The sequence below is a fragment of the Galendromus occidentalis genome, unplaced genomic scaffold (assembly GCF_000255335.2).
Source record: "Galendromus occidentalis unplaced genomic scaffold, Mocc_1.1 scf7180000077526, whole genome shotgun sequence".
In the NCBI taxonomy this organism is placed as follows: Eukaryota; Metazoa; Arthropoda; class Arachnida; order Mesostigmata; family Phytoseiidae; genus Galendromus; species Galendromus occidentalis.
In genome coordinates this window covers 228,816-254,835 of record NW_003805514.1, presented here as the reverse complement: position 1 = coordinate 254,835, position 26,020 = coordinate 228,816, and the positions used below count along the sequence as shown (strand labels likewise).

The window sequence follows — 26,020 nt, the reverse complement described above, 5'->3', positions numbered from 1 at the left end:
GAAGTCGAAGCCTTTCATGGATCGACGGAAGCAGCAGACGCGAATACAGAGGAGCTCAAGGCATCGGTAACGAACAATTTGATCTGCTTGAGGGGCTCGTCCGTGTAGCGGCCCGGGAGGAAGCGATGCAGAGGAGGAGACAGAAGATCGGCATACTTCTCCGGAGATTCTCCCAAACCCAAGAGTGAAGACACTGACCTCGTCTTAGTCTGAATTTCTGTCAAATTGATTCAAAACAAAATTTATTCATTCCACAAAATAATTGCCTCATCAGTTCGATGGTCAAGTGATTTAAGTCATGGCTGTAAATACACACTAAACCAATGCTTTCCGGGAATGCTTCTCGAGATCCTCGCAGTATATCCATGGTGGTCTCTACAGACAGGTCACCGGGCGAAATGGTTTAGGGTCCGACGGTCATTATGGGCGAAAAAACTTCGCAAGATCACCTTAAAGCTCATCCGGCGACTCTCGAATTGCACTTATCACATGGAACCATTGTACAAATTTGTCCGCTGGTAAGGGCGCCTAGAGCTCCGTCCGGAAATTTCGGCATCAGGAACGGAAGTTGATCCCATCATTGACGAGTCTCACGGTGAACTCAGAGCATCAGGTCATCGAATCGGTCACACAAGGCATACGAGAATCGTTTCCGAAGTTTTTCGAAAATTCCACGGAGCTCTTGAGCGACCAAGATGGCAGCATCCGCGCCCGCTTTAGTGTCGTTGTTGCCTACTTGTGCGTTGAGGTCGGAGATTCGGGACTTTTTAAATTACAGGGGCTCGCTTCAATTTCGGATGTCTTCCGCAGGGGTTCGTATTGGAGCTCGTTGAGGATCGACGACCCCTACGGTTGCAAATTCCGATCAGATGAAAATCCATCCAAGGCGTGAGATTAATCCGGTCAGCTTCTTCGAACTCCCCAGACAAATATCTCGAACGACATGGAATCACGACCGATGTCTCCGAGGCTTGCACGCGGCTACACTCAATGCTCATCGCGCACCCAAACTCCAGATGTTTTTGTCACACGTCGATTCCCGGCTAGCGGCACGGAATGGGGTAGATATAAAGTATTTCCAGAATGCAGCTCAGTTATAGAATACACTTTGGCGACTAGCTCAACGTTTGTATACATAGATTGTGTATGGTTTGAGGCGGGTGCAGAGTCGCTCCGATTGACGCTTAAAGCTGATCCACAGCAACAAAGGACTTCATCCCCGAAGAGAATTTCACAATAGCAGGATGACATTCGCTCATAAAGCTTACATATATGTACAAGGCTCTATATAAAGACGACGATAACTTATCTCGTAACCATGATCGTGAACACAGAAACTACGCTCCTCATTGTTGACGGAAAAAATGTTGGGAATCGGAAGGAACCTATTGTCCCTTCTCGTCAGTCATTTCATGTTCATCTCTCGGGATAACCCCTGCGGCTTGCTGAGAGATGAGCGATTGCAATCTCTCGTGCATCGTACTCGCACTCAGCCGGGCGTCGGCATCGGAATCCCAGCACTCTTCCAGAGTGGTTATAAATACTGACAGACTTTTCTCTCCTCGCCACGTGTCTTTAATGAAGGGCCTCTGCTTCTGGTTGACTACGACCTCCTGCATGTCTCCCATCGAGGGGTGCAGACCGACGATTTCTTCGAATGGAAGCCTATATGTTGGGCACGGGTCACAGTCTCTGTTCCTGGACAGAATCTCCCAGAGGATGAGGGCGACAGCGTACATGTCGATCCTCTGGAAAGCTTCACGATCGAACGAAATGGCGCCTTCCAATACTTCCGGTGACATGTAGCGACGCGTCCCTACCTGGCAGTGGGTGTTGCCTACCTGGGCTCCGGGCTCGAACACGATAGCCAGGCCGAAGTCTGCGATGCACGCTGTCCGATCATTTTTCATAATGATGTTCCTGGACTTTAGGTCTCTGTGAGCCATGGCCGGTTTGTAGTCGTCGTATTTTCCCGCGACCACGTCCGTGTGTAAATGCATCACCCCTTTAGCGATCGAGTCGGAGAGTTGGAGGATCTGAGAACAGGTGACCGTGTTGAAACGGAGATAATCGTAGAGACTACCCATATCATGCCAACTCGTCAGGAGCCAGTACTCCATGAGGTTAGTTTGGCTGTCGAGCTGCTGTCCGACTCCGACGAATCGTAGTATATTTGCGTGCTGCATATGATTCGAACGATAAATTTTCTCTTCATTCAGCCAACTTTGACGCTCGCCTGCGGGGGAAATTTTCACTGCCACGGGCGAGTTGTTGTACTGGCCCCTCCAGACGGTTCCGGAGCTCCCCTGTGCGGCCTGCTCGATGAGCGTCACATTCTCGAGGGGGAGCATCGGTGTTCCGACGGGGCACGGGAAGCTTCTCTCTGCTGAGCCGACCGTTTGTCGAGCGAGGAGACACTTGCGACGATTGAGCTGTCCCAGAAAGGACAGCAACACGATCGCCACGAGGCCGATGGTTGGTGCCAGGACATAGATCAGGGTTTTGGAATAGGTATATGCACCGTTGTCGGGAGCTCTCCCGGCGTTCAAAGAAGCATTGAGGGGTGTGTCTGGTATTGGCGGAAGAGGCTCGAAATCCCGGTTGCACATGTCTCCGATGCAGCAGCAGAACAGGAAGAAACTATTACCCATCGAACGAGCTTGACAGGCGGCTTTCTCCTCGCTGAGTCGAGCGTGCCCGATGCAATCCGGAGCGTCGTTAGTCCAACACCCGCGGAAAGTCACCTCCAACGTATCGGTCTGAGAGTTATTCCGGAAGACTACGTAGCAATGTGGAGATATATCGGAGTTGGTATCGCCGCTACTGCATTCTTCGACGTTTTTCAGATCATCGGAAACCGTGGAATTGGCGACCGCGCACCTAAGCGCGCGAACCTCGCTGGCCGCGACATCTGAGTCAGCTGAATATTCACAGATGATAAGACAGAAAACTGTCGCCACTATAGCGTTCGCATTCCCATACATGGTGGTGAACGTGGTGGGAACCAACGATTTACGGAGATCGGGTGATTCCTCGATGGGTATCCAGTTCGGGGGCTTGAGGGCGCTGTCACTCGATCCAGTCACTGAGCCGTTTCTCTTTTTCACAAAATATATCCTCCCAGCTCGATGCAATCAATCGGAGCTCCAGGGCCGTCTGACTTAGACAAAAAGAGAACTTGGGCGCTATCATCGGAACTACTCAATCGGCTTGAGCCACTCACGGAAATTTAGAGCGCGAGAGCCAGAGATTGACTTCGGTCTGCCCTCCTTGGATGAACGCATCGCTCTCCAGGGGAAACATGTGGTTTCAGGGAGGGGGGGGTTAAGTCGTTAGAGCTCGGGTTCGGAATTTCCGTGATGGGTATCATCGCTAGGGACTCACTGATCCTCTTCGGGCCGATATGACGCCTCGTGAGACCGGCAGCATGTGTAGTTATTAGATAGTTCTCGTGCAAAAAATTGATCTTCCGGGAGGTCATTATCCCGCTTGTGAAGCATGCTCCCCATCATAATCGCTCTTTAATCGGAACCGGTCTCCATCTCGAATAGCTTTGAGTGTTTACCCGAGTCGATAGCGAGAACATCATCTGGACTCACAAACACATCTACACACTGCGGTTGAGCTCTGTCAGACCGATTAGAGTTTGACTGAACGAGCCAGGAGTAAAGCGAAGTTTCGGGGTTCCCATGAGAGTCTCTAGAATTCTGCCGGCCTGATGTGATTATCAACGAGGAGCCCGAGCACGCAATTCTGGCTGGCTGGCTTGCTTGCCATCTTCCTTCTTCGCAGCTCGAGTGAAGACGTTCGGTGGCAGAAACACATCGAAGAGACGTGGAATTCGGCTCGAAGGCCTGTGAGGCTTTTTCACCCTCGTACGTATGCGTAAGGTGGCGTGGAAGAAAACGATTTCTTGCCTCCATTGAGTCACTCTGACCTCATAATATGTCATCGGAACACATGTGGGTCTCATCGGATCGCCCTTGAATCAGAGCGTGATCCGATGAGATGCGGGCGTCATCTGATGAGTGATGAGAACCAAATGTTGTCAGATGGGATACGTAAGGGTGTGATCCGGTGAGATCCAACTGTGATCCAAACTAATCAACAGAGGCAGGAGATCGATTCCGGGAATTGGCTCGATCGCGCTCGAACCTTCAGCAAAGATCAAGGACATCATTGTGCTCAGCCGCCCGTCGAGGGTCCAGTGTGTCATCTGGTTGTTGATTCCGATCGCCCCCGAAATCGCCATAGGGGAATTCTTCCATCCACAGAGGAGCTTAGAGTCCTTCAGCTGATGGTCTATTATGTAGATTCCACGCCGCGGATGTGCTCGATCGCGCGCGAAGAATCTGTATGGAATAGCTCGAAAACCCCACCAGAGTTCCTCGAGGCGCCTGAGAATCGTGCACCGCGTCCTTCGAGGACTGTGGGGGAAGAGAGCCCGACCGTATCCTTGCGCGCAGTCCCATCGAACGCGCGACCCTTGTGAGCGGCCCATACAGCCCTTTGTTCTTCTTCCGACCTGTCCCGACTCGGTGCCCCGGTCGGTGACCAGATCGCGCTCGCTGAATCGATGTATCGGGTGCTACACATCAGGAAAAGCCTCCTGTCAGTTCCTATACATCACTTCCGACAGTCCAGTCCAGTCTCTGCTCTCTATCGACTCAGCCGCAGTCAGATAATAGATCAGCAGCGGTGCCGACTCCGTTTGACAACAATAGCTGAGGCTCGATCGTCGTCTGCTGAGGCCTGTGGTAATGATCATCCATTCATTGCTGCATCATCTCGTGGTATAGTTGGCTTTGCTGATCAAACTCTAAAACTAGACCGCTCGAATCGAACCCGTCTAGGAATGACGAAGCTGGATTCATGTCCCGATGATGCCTTCCCTGAGTCGGCCCTCATCCCAAAACAAGAAACCGGTGTCACTTCATTCCTCACGAAGAATCCGAGCTATGACGGCCGAGGAGTCGTCATCGCCATTTTCGACAGTGGAGTTGATCCTCGAGCTGCCGGACTTCAGGTACTATTGGGATCGTGGGAGAATGACTTTGTTGTACATGTGCTTCACGGGAAGGAATCGGTCTCTGGGAATTTTCGGGTGTGGTACATGTTTACCGGCTTGGATCGAGTGCATCTTCTAAGCACTTGATCGGTGACAGATTCTGGGGTGATATCGATGATTATATCGCCGTGTATGTAGCGTGAGCCTGAAGATATTCCTTTCAATAATTCTGTCGGAGTCCCGGCTCTCCCGAGAGATCCCTGACAGCGTCTGAATCGAATCGTCGAGAACGATCTCTACGAGCTGTGGAAATAATCTCTTGCTGTATCTAGATAACTCCCGATGTCATCCCTGCCTCCCTCCGAAAGGGTGTTTCCCATGGATCATCTCGGACGAGCCCGTTTCGCCGGTCTCTCAGCCCCCTCGTTCTATGTCGAGACAGATGAAACGGATCTTACCGGACTGATTCTCTCGATCATGCCTTTTGCTGAAAATGCCGTTTCTCCATCCCGTAGGTGACGACGGAGAATAAGCCCAAAGTCATTCAGATGTTCGATCTCTCAGGCGCCGGAGATGTAGATATGAGGACCGAAGTGGTCGCCGAAAATGGTGTTGTCACCGGACTCAGTGGCCGTACACTGAAGCTCCCTACAGGATGGAATCCGTCAGGTATGCATGAATAGCTCATGGTAATCCGTCGTCAGTCCGCGTCAGCGGGATCATAATACCTGCGGGAAACGATACTCCTCAGTTGCACCAGCAACGGAGACATATATGAGCGTCGAGCTCTGGAGTCATATCGCAGGATCCCTGTCGTATGGCAGGTATCAAAGAGCAGCACTTTATCCGTGGTTTCGAGTCCAGAACTACCCACGAGTTCTCTTGAGGAGAGTTCGGAAGATCAAATGTTGTATAGGCGACGCTGGGAACGAATCCCTGTCGGTCGGTCTGCAATCAAAAACGGTTCCGATTCTCTGCAGGGAAATATAGAATTGGCCTGAAAGCAGTTTATGAGCTCTACGCGACCTTCGTCAGAGATCGAGTGAAGGCAGATTACCATGAGAAGCACTGGTCTGCCTTCCTGAACCCCGCGCTAGCAGAAGCCTCGAAGAACTTGCAGCGGTTCGAGGCGTCCCACACCGGTACGTTCTTCAATTTCTCTCTCTGCGTGTCAAGTTCATTCCATACATGCCGAATCCCTCCAGGCGGGCGAATCTCACGTCCCGTTTGCTCTAGGCGAGTTGAAAGCAGAAGAGAAAGTCCAGAAGGAAGAGCTAGAAGCCCGCGTCGATGTGCTTTCAAAATTGGACAAGAATTTCGCCGATTTCGGACCGGCCTTCGACTGTATCATGTTTCATGACGGAACCTCGTGGAAAATTAGTGAGTATAAGTTCGCTCCTCCTGAAGATGTAGCCTAGCCGAGCTATTTCCTGAAACTTCCCACAGCTTCCGGGTCTAATAGAGAGATTGTCTCATTTCCAGTCGTTGACACGACGTCTCGCGGGGATTTGAATGAATGCGAAATTCTCGGGCCTTATTCCGAAACCCTCAAATGCTGCGTCTTGAGCGCCGAAGATAACATGAGCTTTGCTGTCAATGTTCACGACGATGGAGACATCCTCGAAATCGTTGGGATAGCCAGTAAGTACCGACTGAATCTCTCTCGTCCCAGACTTTGCTCATGCTGCTCACCGTCCATCCCACCCGGATCCGACTGAGTGAGAATCCCACCTCTCAGGTTCTCATGGAACTCACGTCGCTTCGATCGCTGCGGCCAACTTCCCCGACAATCCAGCGCGCAACGGAATCGCACCCGGCGCACAGATCATCTCGCTAATGCTAGGCGACGCGAGACTGTCAACGATGGAAAGTGGAACATCGATGTATCGCGCCATGGCGGCCGTCATGAAGCTCAACGTTGACGTGGTGAACATGAGCTACGGTGAAAGCTCGAAATGGTGTAAAGGGTGAGTTGACCAGGGTATTGGCTCGGTCTTTTTTTCGGTGTGTACCCGGTTGAGTTTTTGTTCCAACTTTCTCCAACAATCTCGCAGACGAATCTGGGACTACTTCGAGGAAATGATCAACAAAAAAGGGGTCTGCATGATGGTCTCGGCCGGTAATGCTGGTCCCGCACTCTCAACATTCGGCACTCCGCCGACGCAGACTTCCTTCGCAGTTGGAGCCATGGTGACCCCACCCATGATGGAGGCCGAGTACTCGCTGCGGGAGAAGATTCCCGCGATCGGATACAACTGGACGTCCAGAGGACCGAGGTTAGAAAGCGAACGCTTGGAGTACTTATCGGCCCCTCACATGACCATGTCTATCGATCGACAATGATAAACCCCATCGTTCAATAGCATCGACGGTCGCCTCGGTCCGAACATCTGTGCGCCTGGAGCTGCGATCACATCGGTGCCTCAATGCACACTGCAGGGCAGTCAGCTGATGAATGGAACTTCGATGGCTGCACCGAACGCCGCTGGAGTCGTTGCGCTCTTGTTATCGGCCATGAAACAGAAATCAATCAAGTATTCGCCATACATGGTGCGGCGTGCTTTGGAAAATACCGCCGCGAAAATGTCGACGCATGAAACGTTCGCGAACGGACAAGGCCTGATTCAAGTCGAGCAGGCATGGGATTGGCTGCAAACGAATGCCAACGAGAAGGAAAATCCGTTGCGTTTCGAGATCGAAGTTAACAACGGAGCCAAGCGAGGCATATATCTGAGAGAACCACATGAGACGAGCAAACCCTCGGTCATCCCAGTCGACGTCAACCCGAGCTTCGTTGACAACAAAAACGTGGCGCCCGAGCGCAAGACCTGTGAGTGACTCTAAATCCGGGACTTGTCGTGGACCTCTCGGCTCGGTAGATCCGCCGAGAAGCGATCGACGATTATAGAGCATGTTCTTGTTGGTGTGATTCGATTGTTGTTCCTTCGTCGTCGATGGCCTGACCGTGAGTCCCGATTCCAGCGTACGACCAAAACTTCGCATTGACATGCGACGCGCCGTGGGTTCAGATTCCTTCTGTTCTGAACATGAGTTTCCAAACGAGAACGGTCGCGGTCAAGGTAGACCCGACCTCCCTCGAGAGCGGCCGGGTCCATTTCACCGAGGTCTTGGCTTTCGAATCCGGGAAAGCTCACAAGGGCCCCGTTTTTCGAGTTCCCATAACCGTGATCACACCCCGAGCGTAAGTTCCTCCGTATTCCTTCATTTCTTCGGTGGTCTGTGACGGGACCAGCCTCCAGCTCGAATCTAGTTGAAATCCTAACGAGAGGAAATTGATTCCCCCCAGACTGCCGAAAGATTCGAACTCGATATCCGACACGGTCTTGCTCAAACCTGGAGTTCCGAACCGGACTTTCATCGCAGTCCCGAGCGGCGCAACTTGGTGCCTGATGAAGATGAAATCCTTGTGTCCGACCAACGCCGGCACCGTGAACATCCATACTATGCAATTCAGAAAAGATTCAGCTTACCCCGAGAACCAGTTCACAAAAACGCCTATTCTGCAACCCCAGGGCGAAGTCAGCTATCCGATCAAAGTCCTGCCCGACAAAACCCTCGAAATATGCTTGTCGAAATGGTGGGCGTCATTCGGGGATCTCATGGTGACCTGGAGCATTCAGTTCTTCGGACTTCAGCCAGATAGCAGCAGTTTACATTTCACGTCGGGTGAGGGCATCGGGCGTTTCGACGTTTCCGCATCTCTGGGACCCCAGGAATGTAATCCGCAGATAAGCCTCAAACAGCACGTCATGGTTCTGAAGCCAACCAAGAGCAAAATTGCGCCGGGGGACTCCCGGGACTATATTCCAGAGGGAAGGATTGTCCATGCGAACAGCCTCACTTACAATTTTAATCTGGTCGGTACTCATTCGGATGTTTCTCATCTCCCTCCATGAATGGAATATTCAGACTGCAGAGCGACGAATCATTGTTCAGCGTGGAAAGTCATATCGCGTCCCTCGAATCTTCCAGGCCAAGGCCGGAGAAGCTCAAATCGGACTTCCTTTACTCTACAATTACCTCTACGAGAGCGAGTTCAACTCTCAGATCTGGATGCTGTTCAACCAGAACAAACAGTTCTTGGCATGTGGGGACGCTTTCCCGAACAGAGTAAGTTAACGACGATCGCTCCGCTCCCGGATGAAGGGTCGAATCAGTTTGGGGGTTGCTGCTCATGACCAGTTATGTGTTTTCAGTATTCCGTCAAATTAGAGAAGGGAGAGTACACCGTCATTGCCCAAGTGCGCCACGAGGATCGGAATCTGCTGGAGAAGGTCACTTCCGACCTACCGCTGCACGTGATGATCAAGCTTAGCTCGCCATTGAATCTGGACGTATACTCCCAAGCCGATCAAGCGCTCATCCAAGGGAAAAAAGCTTCTGCTTCCGTCATACCTGCAAATCACGAACGTGCCTTCTACGTCGGCCATCCGCCCGCCGACAAAATGCCAAAGGGTGTTGCGGCGGGTCATTTCCTACAAGGTGAACCTCCGGAGAAAACATTCAATATCGCGTCAGAAGCGGGAAAGATGCGTACGCCCGCACGATTTTCCCGCTTTTCGGGGAGTACATTTGTACATGAGCAGTTCTCCTGTCATTCCAGGAAACCTTGTCTTGACATCCGATGAGCAAGGCAAAAAAGTAGCGACCTTCCCCTTCCGGTACTACGTTAGCGAACTGAGCGCAAAGAAAAAAGGCGAGAAGGAGTCTAAGGAAAGTGATAAGAAGACGCCCGATGAAGAGTTCGAAGAAGCCGCTTGCGATTTGTGCGGACAGCATCTCTCCAAAGGCAGCGAAAAGGCTGAAGCCATGTACAAGGAGCTCATCGAGTCCAATCCTAAGGCGAATCAGCTGATGCTGGCCAAGATCCAGTCTCTGCTCAAGAGCGAATGCGTGAGTGTCTCAAATTATTGAGGGGGAATGTTTTCGCCACTCTAATTCTTCTCCCCTCGATTCTGGACCAGAGATCCGCATCGAGGCTGCTTTTGGCCCGTGCGGCTGCCGTGGCTGTTGGAGCAACCTCCGGGAAGAGAAACCGAGAGAGAGGAGACGATAGGCGAGATGAAACGTCGAAACTCAAAGGCGCTCCACCCCCTAATGGGTCGAGGGAAGGCGACAAGAAAGCGCGGAAACCAAGCAAGGCCAAGCTGAGAGGAATTCAAAAATTACAGGAGGATATCGAGGAGAACAACAGGCAGGCCATCAAGCTGGCCGACCAAATTCTGGCGAACGTCGATCCTGAGAAGCTCCTCCTGGGTCTCGGATGTCGTCAGGACAAAAACGATCACGGTGCCGGAAAACAGTAAGTGCCGTGATTCTTCGTGTCTCGTGGTTCGATCGAGGGAGCCGAACGGAGCCTAGGGGCGGTCCCTGTAATGCCTGGAATGATATATGCATCCGAATTCCAGGCTCGAGAAGCAGAAGCAATTGGTCATCGATGTCTTGACAAAGAAGGGAGAGGCGCTATGTAACCTGCTCTCGCTGAAGCCAAGCGTCAGTTCAACCGACGACGAGAACCTCGAGGTAGAGCTAGAAGCGCTCTACGCGGAGCTGCAACGCTGGGTTGACCCCATCCAAGAAACTAGGAGCGCTCCATTCGTGGAGAAGTACTTGAATAAACACAAACTGTACGGCTCCCTCGCCAAACTCCTCCTGAAAGTTCAAGAAGACAAACCCACTCAGGAAACTGAGAAGAAGCTCATCGAGGTGCGTACTGACTGTGACTGGGCGAGGTGAGTGCTAATGAGATTTGAGCGCTCCCGGCATGACCAAGGAACGTGTTCTGTTTCCAGGCATTCACGAATCTCGATTGGCGGCACTGCGCGTCGAATACGGAACGAAGCCTATGCGTCAAGTTTCCACCCGAGTACAGACCTCTTTGAGGCGACGCCGACGCTAGAGATTCAGACCCATACACACGGAGCAACGCATCATAAGTAGATGGAGAACGGAACCAATTAAGACATGGATGAGCTCATCGCTGGGAGACTCCGAGAAAGGACCAATATGTACAGGATCTGTCTGACAATTGGACGGAGCCTCGAAGAGCTCTCTTTAAGATAAGTCGAGCCAAGCCAGAAATCACGATCTTTCGCAACAAACAGGATTTCTTGTGCTCTGCAAGTCGTCATGTCGACTCGCGCGAACACGATGGAGTTCCCTCGTATAAGAGGTTGCAAACAGGTTCGCGATACATGAATAAATACAATATGTTGTCTCATCTCATCGTTTCTCTCTTCATTGTTCTTGTCGGACCCGGAGTCGGCTCAGTAATCAGTCCCAGTGCCGATATTTTACAGATGCGGGCCATTCATAATCGGGCTATGCTCTGACTACCTATAGGCTTCTGGCTCACATTTCACTCTCGCCGGATATCCGATTCCGAGGGGCCAGGGCAAATCACAAACAAGCCTTACCGCGAATATGCGGACGGCATCGCGGAAACCCGGCTCCGACCTGTTATCAAGTATCGCCGCAAGCTTTCAATGCTCCCTCCTGCGACTAGCGTAGCGAATCGGTGCAGACTTTCACAAGAGACGTCTCGGATGACTCTCTGAGAGATGGGCGATGTCCTCCGCGGCACGATTGTTCCGCTCCGTTCGTGAAAATTTTCTATAACAACGCCACGCGGCGCAAGCGACTGAATGAAACAGTACGGTTCTTCTCACAAGTTCTCACATATTCATGATAATCAAAGGGGATGTCGGTTTAGAATTTCGGTTCCGATAGAGAATGGCTCAGTGCCCCCCTCCGGATTATTCGTGTCAGGCAAATCGACATGCGATAGTAGGACCGCTGTGACAACTTGGGTATCCGACGCTCTCGCGTTGACTGGGGTTGGTCCCAGTCCCTTCAGTCTCACTCTGATGCCGCGACGGAAGCTTCATCGAATACGCAGGGCGGCATTCGAAAGCGTAAATTCGGCGAGATAATGATTATGGTTTTTTGTTGTGTTCCCTCGGTGCGATCCAAGACAACTCCGAAACTGACGAGAAGACCACTACCTCCTAGCCTCGGAGTGACTTCCCGTCAGCCAAGAGGTCCTCCCCATTCCTCCGGAGAATGGCTTACGGGCCATCAGGAGGTTGTATGCTCTAAAACTTGCCAGTCATCGACATCTTCTTTCGAGCTCCACTCTAAACAAGTGCTGCCCTGCGACCGATAACGGTGACTGACAACAACGAGGAAATCATCAATGACTGAGCTTCTTTAAGCCTCTGAAACACCGCAGCGACTCCTGACGGCGTGAACACTCGACTCGCCAAAAAGCTCGTCTGGTCTTCTCACTGTGCTAGCGACGCTACACGCAGCTCCCACCATGTGGTGGCTCTGGGCCTTCGGTGCTGTAGCGATAGCTTACACAATACGGAAATGGTTCAAGCATCTGCGAAACTCCTTGATGGTGAAAGATTTGCCCGGCAGCTCTTCGTGGTCGATCTTCCCGTTCGTAGAAACCTCTCGAAAGTTGCTACTGTTGTGTCAGAGCGACAAGGAAACAACCATTGGTGAGTCGTCAGACACTTCGATCAAAAAATTCAAGTGACGTGCTTGCTTGACTCGCTCAAGCGAGCCCCCTCAGGGCGTGGGGAGCACCCTCCATCGGAACAAAATCAAGATTGGTCCAACTCTCACACAGCCGTATTTAAAATGCGAGAAAAACTGATAAATCAGTTCAGAAGAGAAGGGATCGCGCGCAGCTCAGCTGGATCGAGACCTTTGGTGTTGGTCTTCAAAGCGGAACTCGTTGAAGAAGTTTTGAAATCTCCGAGTTTCGTCGACAAAGGCCTCGGATATGATTTCCTTAGGGATTGGCTGGGCAACGGATTGATCACTAGGTGAGAGCGTCGGATTACCGCTATGATTGGGCACTTCCCGAGATTCAAAGTGAGCTTAACCAGAACGATCAGAGCCTTCTGATCGCCATCGGTCTTCCATTCACGGGTGTCCGCGTTTCCGCAGCAATGGACCTACCTGGAAAACTCAGAGACGCATGCTGACACCATCTTTCCACTTCAAAATTCTCGATGAGTTCGAAGGGATAATGATCGATCATAGCTCGAAAATCATAAAGATGATGAAAGAGAATCCGGCAGATCTGATTGACTTCGAATTGTCGAAATGGGCAACAGACTGCACAATGAGCATCCTCTTGGAGACCGTTATGGGACTCGAGCAGAGTGACCCGCAGGCGAGCCGGGAATATATTGAAGGCCTAGAAGAGTGAGTCTCGACTAGCCCGTCGCAATCCGAGAAGAACCCCCCATGTCCATGCATCGGGATGTGCTGTAGTCGTCGTCCAGGAACTATTCCTTTCATTTTTCTACCTCCCATAGATTGATTACTCTGCTCATGAGGAGGTTCTCGCGACCATGGAATCTCATCGACGCTTTCTATTTCAACTCCGAAGATGGCAAGAGATACTTACGCGCGGTAGCGAAGAGCCATGATTTCACGCTCAAGGTACACGAAGGACGGGGCTTCTGAACATCTGGATCGAGTCCGAAAAGATTTCACGAGAGCTTCTGCGGTTTTTCGGAGGAGGCATTCTGTTGGAAATCTTCCGGTCGGGCTCTCTCAAGGCTCTTCCGTTTAAGGCGATCATGAACAAAGTCCTGGAGCTCAAAGAGCACCCAGAGCGCATGGAAGCACGTCCGGGCCGAAAACCCGCGTTCCTCGACATGCTCGTGAAGCTCTTCCTGGAGGGAGAACAGCTGTCGATTGAAGAGATCAGAGAACAGACTGACACCTTCATGTTCGCAGTATGTGGCCTTTTCAGTGTTCAGTGATTTATGTATATGTATATGCGTATGTACCTTCGCAGTAGAATGGTGATTCAATCCTTCTTTCGCTGCTCTCCATCGATCCGAAATACTTGTTGTGAAAATCTATCCATTTCAATCAGGGCCATGATACCACTGGATGGGCGATCGCGTGGGCTCTGTTCCAGCTGGGGCACTTACCCGAGGTTCAAGCGAAGCTCCGAGAAGAGTTTCTGCTCGTCTTTGGGAAGGACAGTACCTGCGGCTTGACTCAGGACAAGTTGAAGGATTTGAAGTATTTTGACAGAGTTTTGAAAGAATGCATGAGGCGCTACCCATCCGTCCCTAGTGTGAGTCGTCGTTGCGCCCTCGACGGAGCCAGGCTCGGTAAGCGTGACAGGCACGGGAGAACCGCTCAGCGAGAGATTTCTTCTTCTCCGACCCCATGTTCCGGGATATATGGGTGAACCGACTCTGAACCCCTCAGGTAAATACAAACTACCGATGGACGCGACGGTAGTCGTGTCCATTTATGGGCTCCATCGAGATCCTGAGGTGTTTCCCGATCCGGAGAAATTCGACCCGGACAGATTTCTCCCTGAGAGGGCCCAAGGACGAAGTCCGTACGCCTTCATACCATTCTCTGCCGGGGCGCGGAATTGTATCGGACAGCGCTTCGCCTTACAGGTAGGTTGCAAATTTTCACCATCGTGACGAATACCATGACCGGTGGCTTGAGAAGTTCGCTGTGATTGAGTCGGGGCTTCAGTAGATGGTCTAAACCTTTGGACCTTGCAGGAGCTCCGCATCATTCTAGTGGCCATTCTGCGGAATTTCGAAATACGCAGCAAAGTCCCCTTGGAGAGCATCGACATCGCCGGTGAAATCATATTGCGCGCGAAGCAAGACTTGATTGTCGATTTCATTCCTCTGGAGTGAAGAAGTTTCGGGAATTGCCGAAACTGAGGGCCCATCTAGTGGAAAGCGTTCGGATGCGGAATGGAGATGTCGTGCGCATCTCTGGGCGGTCTTTAATAGCGTGGCAGTCCTGATAGAGGCACACGATGGCATAGCGCCGCGAGTCGCGATATTTCTGATCCTGGTCTTCCCCCCGGAAGCGCGAGAAACGCTGCTCTGACCGCGCCATGTCATCATTCGTCAGCCGACCGTATCAGGTCGCTTGGTTTTCAGTCCTTTCGGAACCCTCTCATCATAATTGTCTCATTCTTGGATTACCGCCGGGGAGCTGCCGGATTATTCAATACAGTCTGTCATCCAAGTTCAGCTCCATCATGGGGGTTGAACCTACGCCGCGGTTATTTCGGAGAAAAATTGTTCTGAGCTGTCCTAGGTTGTATAAGTCGAGCTCACGACTGACCACGCGAAAGCCTCAGGAGCCCGACCCCAGGAGTAATTCAAATAACTCGACTATTTCACTGTGTTCGTCAAGCCATCGCAGAAGGAGCAGATCTTACAGCGGTAAGCAGACAGATGTTCGTAACATTGCTGCTCGTCATACGCGCCGGATATTCACCAACCTGATATAACTCTTCGAGCATCTGGCCGAGATAAGGATTCTGTGTCGGGCAATAAAACTCAGCTTCCACATGCGTGTATTCAGGCTCTCCTCCAACATAGATGTATCGTTCCGGTCAGTATTCTGTTCCCTGGCGCGCAGGCGAACAAGATATACAGCTGCTCCGTTGAACGCCAATGTGAGGCTTCCCTTCCGTAACTTTGGTCCTGTTCTCACGTTCTCCCCAGCCTTGCCTGTCGGAGCATCCCGGCAACAACTTTCATCTACAATCTCTGTTTTTCGAACCGAGAGACTTCGAAGCTTCTGGTGCGTCATAGGGGCGGACTCAATGTTCTGGAAGGAACGAGAGAATTCTGGGAGCTCGATCTCCACCAATGGATCGAAGAGGATGGACAAGCCTTGGCCCGGAGAGCTTGACCAGAAATACGGGGCGGCGCCGACGCAGGCCCGATCTCAGTACCGAAGATCGTCAGAGATCGGTCCGGATTTTCAGGGATGAATCTCCACACAGCCAAAATACCGCTCATGAATGTATCGCAAATGACTTGAACCTAGAGACCTAGAGTTTCAATCACGTCGAGGAAACGTTCATCCATGTCCGGAGATCTCTCATGAATCATGAATCAGAAAAGATCGCGCTTTGCCGCAATATGCCCGCTTCCGCGCTATCAATTCCTCGCGAATTATTTCCTGTGTATCGTGATGCCATGACTCGTATATCTCACAAGCTCCCTGATGCACGTCGACGGCAGATGTTTCTCCCTCTACTCATATCGCTCATAGGCGTTTGAAACATAAGCGAATGGTTTCGTTCGACGCGTTGCGGGTTACAGAGTTTCGGAAAGTTCGGCATTCACCATGTGGTGGCTGTACGCGCTCGGTGTGTTAATCTTGGCTCACATATCCCGCCTTTGCTTCAAGTTCCTCCGGAACACTCTGATGGTGTTCGACATGCCAAACGCCACGATTTTTCCGTTCACGAACGACCTAAAAGCTCTGATCGAATTTTGGCTTAGCGACAAGGATACCAATGCGGGTGAGCGTTTCTCGGAAAATAGCCAGATGACGTTCACATTACGTTCGATGCAACCGACCTCGGTCGAGTCGAAGAAACCCTGCCCATCCGGAACTCGGCGTTCAGAGCTCGACCTCGTTACTGCGACCAGTGAGCTCCTGACATTCGATTTCCGAGCCTTTCTGCTCCGAAAATCACTTCGAGCGCTTCGAGTTCCTCTGGGTCGCTAGAGGGCTCACTGTCCGACCACCAAGGGGAGCCCACCCACATAGATTGAAGTCGATGCGAACTCCCCGAAGATCGTGACGCGAGGACTTGGGACGGTCCGACGACGAATTCCCGCTTCAATGTGTTGTCACCATCCCATCTGATCGAGAGGAAAGATATTTCCACCTACGCTCGGGCGCCTATAAGTCGGACCCTATAGCTCGGGCACAAGCGTGATTAGACCCGATGCCGCCCGGGATAAGCCCCTAGAATTCGCTCCTACCTTGGAATATTCGCTAATTTTGCAAACGCGATCCTCGGAAATCGCATTGTAAACAGGTCCAGTGACCTGAAGCCTACGCGGAACTTGAAGCTCATGTTCCAGAATTTATAGCTCCGGAGAACGGACGTTCCATGGTGGATTTCGGTTTATCGCGATAATTCCAAGAGTCAATTCGAACAAGGTTCTGACTGATAGGTTTCCTCGGCTATCTAGCCTACTAGCTCTGGCTGCGGTGAGCTTGAATCGCTGCTGCGCTTGATGCAACTGGGACATCGGCTGATTAAGACGAACAGTGCTTGAAGTGAAATACCAAAGGCTCCCCCATAGTAGCGCTCTTTATTATGCCTCATATAGTGCTGGAAAGGGTCAAGTCAGCAATCCGTTCTCAGTAGTTATGACGGTCACTGCACTTACGCCAAGTTACAGAATACTTAGGTCATTGTTCCAGCGTCCGGTCTGGACACTGTGAGTCAACCCATAGTCATTAAGAATTTTTGTGGGTCAAGCCTCAAAATTGGTAACAGCTGGGCCAGCATGAGTTGCTTTCCCCGACGGGACCCGGGGCCGAAGGCTATCGATGAGGTTTCGATCGAGGTGTCAAAGCGGAGCATCCCCAAGAAAACAAGGGCTGCCCGGCTCTGTGACCGTAGTCGTCTGAGCAGCTAATCCGAGTGCCAAAGGCTCAATTTTTCTCGCTACTTTCCCAGCCGTATTCGACTTCCGAAAACGACTCGTGAATAAGTTCAGAAGCGAAGGCATCGTGATCGACATGATGGGAATGACTCCTGTCATGAACGTTTACAAAGCAGAACTGGTCAGGGAAGTTCTGAACTCACCTCATTTCGCTGAGAAAGGACTCTATTACGATTTCTTGAAAAATTGGCTGGGTGATGGCCTGATCACCAGGTTAGTACAATTACCCCAACGCTTGATGAGTCGGTTTGTGGCAGCCGACGGCTCTCCGCGGCAGCTCGAAATTCCCCTGATCGAAAAAAAGGTCCAAAACCATTGGGCGAGACGTTCTACAAGGGTGGTCTCTTCTCCGCAGTGGCGGATCAATTTGGAGAAGCCATCGACGCTTGCTTACGCCTTCTTTCCACTTCCAAATTCTTGATGATTTCGGAGCTGCGATGATAGACCGTTTCTCAAGTGTCGTAAGAACCATGAGGGAAAATCCGTCGAATTCCGTCGACATCGATCTACCCAAATGGGCTACAGAATGCACGATCCATATCATCCTGGAAACCGTGATGGGATTACAGCTAACGGATCGGCAAGCACAGCGCGCCTACGCCGATAATCTGAACGAGTGAGTGTCAAAAAAAAATTCTCTCATTCGCGCATTCCGACGACGTATCGTCCACCTACATTGAGATGAGCCGTTTCAAGTTTTTGAGCTTCTGCAGGCTTGCGACTCTCTTCGCTCAGAGGTTCTCTCGTCCTTGGAATTATGTTGACTCTTTGTATAAGAGGACCCCAGACGGCAAAAGATATTTTCGTGCAGTGAGGAATGCCCACGATTTCACGCTCAAGGTGAGCTATTGATGCTCCGGATTCCTGCTCCGGGCCCCGACGAATACTCGCAGAATAGATATGAGCATCAGGGAGACGAGCGAGAATTTATTTTCCCCGCCTCGTCGGAATCACGACTCGTTCCTAGGCCATCGAGAAGAAAATAACTGAGCTAAGGGAGCACCCGGAGCGTTTGGAGGCACGTCCGAACCGGAAACTCGCCTTCCTCGACCTTCTTGTCGGCCTGTACCTCAAGGGAGAGCAGCTTTCAATCGCAGAAATTAGAGACGAGACCGAAACCTTCATGTTCGCTGTACGTCATTTGTCCGGTCGTCATCATTCGTCACCATCGACTGTAATTTGCTCGATCATGATTCCTCATCTCTCAGTATTGCGTCCACGCTCGATTGACCTTCAAACTTTCACCAGGGTTTCGACACCACTGGATGGGCCATCTCCTGGAGTCTGTTCCAACTAGGCCACCTCCCGGAGGTTCAGGCGAAACTACGAGATGAATTCGACTCCGTTCTCGGTGAAAACAAGGTCGGCCTCAGGTCATACGAGGACTTGAGGGAGCTGAGATACTTCGACAGAGTTCTGAGAGAATGCATGAGGCTTTACCCATCCGTGCCTCAGATAGGCCGCCGTTGCACCGCGGATGGTGCCAAGCTCGGTTAGCATTCGGATTCTGGTGACTAGGTATAGATCGATTTGTGGAATAGTCCCAACGGTCTGTGAGATCACTTCGGTTGGGATTATCCGAATGAATCGATGCCGAATTGCAGGAAAGTACAAGTTACCAGTGGATACATCGATTTCTGTATCGATATACTCCCTCCATCGAGACCCGGCTGTGTTCCCCGATCCCGAGAAATTCGATCCGGACAGATTCCTCCCCGAGAACGTGGCGGGGCGCAATGCTTACGCTTACATCCCCTTTTCTGCCGGTGCAAGGAGCTGCATCGGACAGCGCTTCGCCTGGATGGTGTGTAACGAAAGTACTTATTGCATTCCATTGGGGATAACAATACGTACCAGCGGTCCCCCGACATCAGTCTCCGTCATCTGGAAGAGCAGAGCGCCGCCGATCGAGTAAAAATGAGACTTCTTGCAGGAAATCCGCATACTTTTAGTGAATATCCTGCGGAACTTCGAGATACGCAGCAAAGTCCCCCTGAGCAGCATCGTGGTCGCTGAGGAAATGATACTGCGCGCAAAGAATGACTTGACGGTGGACTTCATTCCATTGTGATGAAAGATTTGCTCATTCTTCTTGACATTTTCGGTTCCGACAATAAAATAGAGGAGTCCGTCCGGAAATATCTTGTCTCTGTGTGAAACTCTCAGAATGTTCGGTCGCTGATACGCGGAACTTTTGGACATGGCTTCCGATGAATCCGGGTCGAGACAGTTCACGGGAGGCAACGAATCCTCCTAGCGTTCAAGGATTCTCCCTGGAAGGAAACGAATTTTTTTCGGGCTAATCCACACAGCCAAGGTTTAACGTCCCGGGTACTGTTACTCACATTGCTTCCGAGGACGGATCCATGGAGCAAATGTACGGCGCTCGCGCGGGAGGCGGTGCGGGTTCGATCCCTGCTACCGGAAAAATATGCAGGTACTCGGCCTTGATCCTCCCTTGAAGGAATCAAGCCACCTCGAGTCGTAGCCCCATCTCAAAGAAATGCCTACGCTAGGGGATTTTGAAAACTGGAAGCGCGGGCCTCTATCGGCTACTCACGCCATGTTATTGCTCACCATAAGCTTCCATTCTACATTGTACTGGAATCTGAGAGTCCATCCCTTCATGTCTCGGGAGACCTTAATGTCTCCTCATTCTGAGTTTATTGGGTCCCCGAATCAATCTAGAGACGTTAGACACCTCATGTATTCTTACGTATCGCTGTGCGAATTTGCTTCTTTGAACCATATATGTATATCAGTGATCTCATCGGAATGCATGAGCTTAATCGGGCATGCGTGTTTCCGCCTATTTGCCGCTATCTGACCACTACTCTTGAGTCGGGTCTTCAGGGGATACAGCTCCACGCGGCGGAACCGGAGAGGATGCTCCGCGAGAAGTTCCAGGAGCATTCGACTCCAATTGCAACGCGGGTACTGTGTCGTGTTTGTCGATTCGGAGAGTAGTTGAGATGCGCTGCTAAGCATAACAGAGAAAGAGCTCAAGCGTCTTCCTTGATGTTGTCCATGTCGCTTCATTCGGGGCTTTCAAGAAAGGCAGATTTGTCGAAATGATTCTCAGAGACGGTCGGCCAGGCTCCAGCCTCCAGCCGAGCGCGTTTATCCCAGAGCTGAGTCACGTAAGAGTTATGTTCCACCTATGCTTCCACCTAGCATTGGTTGAACGAACATCAATAGAGTTGCCAGATAATCTACATCGGATCGCATTGCGGAATGTTCGTAGGCCAATATCGTCAAACACGGCCTAGATGGTCGACGAAGTTGCGTCAGAAGCCTGACCGCAACGGAAGTGAGTCAGGGCGACGTGGTGAATATTTTCTGAGTGAGTCCGGCGATAGAGATCTCACGTCCAGATGGGGACGCAGTTGGACCGAATGCGAGCCTCGAAATTAGTACAGGATTTGTACAGCTGAACATGAATGCGATAGTGCCTGATTATAAAACAGCGAAAATATATGTTTCAATCGCACACCTTGCTGTACCGGCAGAAATGTGTTTCGAAGAGCTGAGATCAGGTTGAAAGAGAAAACCAAGATCCGAGATCTCTTGTGGACGACAATGGGAAGCGGGTTCCCGTCGAGCAAGTTCAGAGTCGGGATCGCGCTCCACACCCGACCTGAGAACTGCGCAGGAATCATCAACTTATCGACGACGCGAGACCACCGTCGAAGTCCATCGGAGAGCGCACTGTAGGCGGCGGGCGTCACTGAGATATTGAACCGACGAATATACCCCGAGATCGTCGGTGATTGATAAGAATTCCCGCGTCGAGCCAGTAGGATCACGAAGCATCTCACTCAAAGGTTGCAGACAGCCGTCCCGGTTGATAGGAAGAATCCAGCATCTAAGACTGATTGACGACGGGGGAATCTGCCGGAGATGCGCTCGGGACCGATCCTCTATGTAATGCCTATGGAATTTCACTTGGCTGTCTGTCTGTCGAGCGCCTAATGAGACAGATTCAGCGATCATCCGGGAGCATCTGGAATTTGGGTCGATTCGGGAGCAATTTGACATCGTTGCGGGAGCAATTCGCAGAGGCCCGCCGAGTGTCGTCGATAGCTATCTCGCATCGGTCAGCGCCAAAAGCACGTTACGACGCGGACGTGGTTCTTTTCTCTTTTTTCGGTCGGAGAATGACTCTGGGTATTTGATTCGTCGCAGCCCGCGGTTCTCCATGAGAGAATCTCGGCCCCGTAGGCAGTCAGGAGCACTCCACCTGGATGAAGCGCTGCCCAAGTTCTCCAACGGTCTGTTTCGAAGTCCCATACTGTGTTGCTACAATAAGATATAGCGATGCGACATAATTGACTGCCGAACTCGGTACGGCATGGAGGATCATGGTGCTTTCATGATCCTCTCGCAAGCGCCACCGCGCTCCGAAACCACGTCATGCACACTGTACTGTATCAAACTCGCTCTTCCATAATTTTGCATTTTCCAGTCTTCCGTGATGGAGTCCGCGGCTATCCAGATAATACACGGTATCTTTCTCCAGGTTCGAATCGATATTCTTCCCACGAAAGCGAGCAGGACACCTTTGTGGAGAACCTGCGGCCTCGGCTTCACTGGCCGAAAACGCGGAATAATTATTCGAAACAGGCTCCGGCTAGTTCAGCATGTATCTGGTTGCGAATAAACACCACAAGTCTTCCATTTCTATAGATAGATCGAGAAGTTTGGGAGGACGCTGAAATCTAGCCCTCATACTTGCTCGGCCTCGGCTATTGGAAAGGAGAAGCCCACAGGCAAGCTTTTCACCCTCTCCTCGATTCTAGAGAGATCATTAGCCATCAATAGAAGATGCCCGGATTGAATAAAGAGCCATTATCGATCAGGCATCCCATGGAAAACGTCCGGAGCTTCGGAAATCTTTTCGGTCACCGCTGTCCGTTGTTCCCGGAGAGCGCCTGTGTTTACCTTTTGGATACGGGGAGTATCAGAAGATCAGAGAGAGCATCACAACGACGGTGAACGCATGTTCTCATTCGGGTTCGCACATCGTGTCCGAGCGAGAATCTCCTCCAATACCATCTCGAGCCGTGATGATCAGAGTGGCGAATATTTTTGCCCTCCGTCGCTGTATGGTCCATGGGTGCTTTCATGATCCTCTCGCAAGCGCCACCGCGCTCCGAAACCACGTCATGCACACTGTACTGTATCAAACTCGCTCTTCCATAATTTTGCATTTTCCAGTCTTCCGTGATCAACCTCCGCACCTCGCTGAAACTATACGTGTTGAGCAAGAGGGAGCAGATCGCGGACCCAGCTCGCGTCGACCGTCAGAGTCTTAGTGAGCGATCAGAGTCTCCTGTCCGCTCACAATCCCGTCGATAGTGGAGTGGAGCTTTCTCATCGCCGACTTCAGGGACGATGGCCTCTATCTCTGCTCGGGCATGAGTATGTCCAGTAGACCCTTCCGAGCGATATTTGCTTCTGGGGAAACTTGGCATGATGGCGCAAAAGCTCCGAATGCTTTTTCCCCATTCATCCGCAGTCGCGAAGGATGTCCAGCACATTTGGCGAGACAGCGATCCCGACCACTTCCGGGAGGCCCTATTCGCAATTAAACATCAACTCGTCGAGGATCGGGCCGTTTCCAGTCAGTGTTCGAATTCATGGTATCCAACAATTGCGTGAGGCGACGAGCGAAGAGGGAGCGAGAAAGTGCTTCAAGCGATATAGACTCGCTCTATCCGGCCCCGGAAAAAAAAGAAAGCTGGGGAGTCGAAATCCTTTGCGGTGCGACGGTATGCACCGATCGCATCGAAGAAATCTCGGCACTGTTTCGCGGCATCGCATCCCACCTGCAGCGTCTTAAGTTGCCTTCTCTCTTTTCCTTTAAAGGATCGACGCTCGCGTCCCTTCGTTTGGAAAGGGTCTCGCAGGAAATGTGCCCCTTTTTGAAAATCGCTTCGGCGACCAACTTCAGAGAGCTGTATCTCCGGAACGGTTCGTCGTAGAGCGGCGATCGGAGGCGCGTTGGAAAGCTGAGTCTGAGAGCTTCCATTTGCGCTAGTGAGATCGGAAAAGGGATCACGAGGGACGGAGATATATGACGATTTTCACAGATCGAAAACTATATCGACAAAATCGCTGATTTTTCTTCTGCGGACTGTTTTCCGCGAAAAAGGACTATGTGCGAAGTTTCAGAGTGGCTGCTCAACTGTAAGTATGTTTAAGTACCCGAAAACCCTTTTTTCATTGAATAAGCCCAATTGGATTCTACCACCATTCGGCTTGCGGAGGCTCCATCTAGAGGACGGTATGGAGAGGCGTCAGAGTACCCCGGGGAGATCATTCCAGATATCTGGCGACTGCCTCATGGATTTCGGTTAAGCATCCGAAGGAGGGCTCCGGAATGCTCATCAGTGGGCTAGTTTCTGCGAGCCTCGAATAAGTGGAGTCCATGATACCATGACTCCACTGCGTAGTGGAGTCCCCATTACGCAGAAATTCCTTATCGTGCTAGGGTCCGATGCTGGGACGAATCGCTGAGCCCGAGTCCGCGGTCTACCCGTGCTCATGTGATTACATCATTGCGGTGATTCATCGGCTACACAGCGGCTTTCTTCGGCTCCGTACGACCAATGGTACCTCCGTTGGAGGTACCATTCTCTAGATCCAATTGGGCTTATTCAATGAAAAAAGGGTTCTCGGGTACTTAAACATACTTACAGTTGAGCAGCCACTCTGAAACTTTGCACATAGTCTTTTTTCGCGGAAAACAGCGCGCAAAAGAAAAATCAGCGAAATCGTCGATATAGTTTTCGATCTGTGAAAATCGTCATATATCTCTGTCCCAACTCATCCTTTTCCCGATCTGACTAGCGCAAATGGTAGCTCTCAGACTCAGCTTTCCAACGCGCCTCCGATCGTCGCTCTACGACCAACCGTTCCGGAGATACAGCTCTCTGAAGTTGGTCGCCGGAGCGATTTCCAAAAAGGGGCACATTTCCTGCGAGACCCTTTCTACATTGTTCAGTAAACTCGCCGGTCGCACAAGTGTCCCGATGCGACCTTGCGGCACTATTTCTGTGAACACTCGCCCAGTTCCGCGACAAATACGCGAGCACGTGGCTCCTGGCGCTAGTGGTGTGTGCGTTTGAGGGCCACTTTGCGCGCCCTGTAAGCTTGCCGTTGAGAGCAGAAAAGGGAAAATCCCATCGCAGCCGGGGCGATGTTTTGGCTCTACGTTCTTGGTGTTCTTGCACTTTTTTTCATAATTCGGTTTTACATTCGATTCTTCCGGAGTTTCCTGATGATGTCGAACATTCCAAATGTCTCCTTCATCCCTTTCGGGAACGAACTAGGTAAAATGCTCTACTTGTGGACATGCGGCGAGGATATATCTTCAGGTGAGCCATTCTCCACAATTCTCCCTCCAACCCGTTCGGAATATCAACATGTATAAGTATGACTTCCCTGCTCAATGAACTCTCTAATTAGCCAAGCCTCAGGTCTGCGTGATTTCACTGATTATTACATCCACCATGAACGAGCGCCCCCCCCCTAGTTTGGGGATCGGTCGCTCTTACTCATTGAGCGTCTTCCTCTTCCGCGACGGCTATTCGAGCCGAATCGGACGACTCTATGTGAGTCCTCGGTTGTCCAATGTGAGTGGGCTCTCGATATGCGCTCTCAGCTGCGCATCAATGCGACATTGTTTGGACATTGTTCGGGAGCTAGATGGAGTTTGAGCTCGTTCGACGAAAGGAGGACAAATTTTTTCGGTGTGCGAGGATCTTGTCTCGTAGGTTTATCGCTGGGCCAACTGTGGAGCGTGAGATCATGGATGTTCCTCGCCGCAGGTACGACTAGGGAAATCATTGAATAATAATCCGTCTTCGCGTACACGTCGGCACGGACTCACAGAGGCTTCACGGTATTTTACGTCTCAGCGGAGAGCAGAAATCAATGAGTAGAACTCGAGCCTGTGACGAGGGATTTTTCTCTGCGGTCTGTATCCTTTCTCTGAATCTTTAACGTTCTTGACATCCACCTGCGGGAGAAACAGATCGAGTTTCCATCATTGCCTTCGCGTCATATCCGTCCTATGCGATGCTTCACTCACCTCTTCTATCAACTTGAGAGACATCGCTGACTGTGAGCCAAAAGATTCTTAACTGCACGGTCAATCGCTAGCGGAAGGGGCGGTACCAAGAACGTCCCTGAGATTCGATCGGAGCGTACGAATGTCCGTTCGAAGCCGTCGTAGCGGTGGAGACTTGCGATCGACCGCGATCAGATCAGATCCATTCGTTCCGGGAGGCACGTCCGACCGAACAGGAACATATCGGAGGTGGATATCCCCCTGTGCGGCGGAACCGGTCGCGAGAACAGTCGGTGTCAGAATGCATCTATGTAGACGGTATCATGAGCGGTACCACGCATCATGAGCCGTTTGGCATATGCCACCATCTCATGGGCTCGTCCATTTTGAGGGTGAAACTCCTACCTCTTCCAACGGAGCACA

General features: G+C 51.3%; 3 protein-coding genes across 3 annotated transcripts; 2 read left to right on the top strand and 1 right to left on the bottom strand.

Moving 5' to 3' along the window:
- Positions 1 to 1,385: 1,385 nt before the first annotated feature.
- LOC100907906 (activin receptor type-2A-like) lies at positions 1,386 to 2,984 on the bottom strand. The gene has a single exon (XM_003747929.1). The coding sequence runs from the start codon at positions 2,982 to 2,984 to the stop codon at positions 1,386 to 1,388; it is 1,599 nt and encodes a 532-aa protein (XP_003747977.1).
- A 1,853-nt stretch (positions 2,985 to 4,837) lies between these two features.
- Positions 4,838 to 11,249, top strand: TppII (Tripeptidyl-peptidase II). Its single transcript, XM_029112757.1, is given in 16 exon segments — positions 4,838 to 5,026; positions 5,524 to 5,677; positions 5,989 to 6,150; positions 6,245 to 6,388; positions 6,491 to 6,649; positions 6,747 to 6,975; positions 7,063 to 7,284; positions 7,372 to 7,838; positions 7,991 to 8,210; positions 8,316 to 8,886; positions 9,002 to 9,139; positions 9,226 to 9,511; positions 9,633 to 9,922; positions 10,201 to 10,340; positions 10,438 to 10,735; positions 10,822 to 11,249. Coding segments are annotated over 16 exon segments (3,741 nt in total). The 5' UTR covers positions 4,838 to 4,855; the 3' UTR covers positions 10,912 to 11,249.
- A 1,065-nt stretch (positions 11,250 to 12,314) lies between these two features.
- Positions 12,315 to 19,594, top strand: LOC100907765 (uncharacterized). Its single transcript, XM_029112735.1, is given in 16 exon segments — positions 12,315 to 12,534; positions 12,666 to 12,864; positions 12,989 to 13,249; positions 13,363 to 13,489; positions 13,624 to 13,788; positions 13,932 to 14,175; positions 14,276 to 14,475; positions 14,587 to 14,723; positions 16,159 to 16,361; positions 17,538 to 17,736; positions 17,879 to 18,139; positions 18,237 to 18,493; positions 18,546 to 18,655; positions 18,772 to 19,015; positions 19,128 to 19,327; positions 19,457 to 19,594. Coding segments are annotated over 16 exon segments (3,132 nt in total). The 5' UTR covers positions 12,315 to 12,347.
- Positions 19,595 to 26,020: the final 6,426 nt, after the last annotated feature.

Excerpts from the sequence above, each read along its gene's own strand:
- LOC100907906 (XM_003747929.1), bottom strand. The coding sequence starts at position 2,984 with ATGTATGGGAATGCGAACGCTATAGTGGCGACAGTTTTCTGTCTTATC.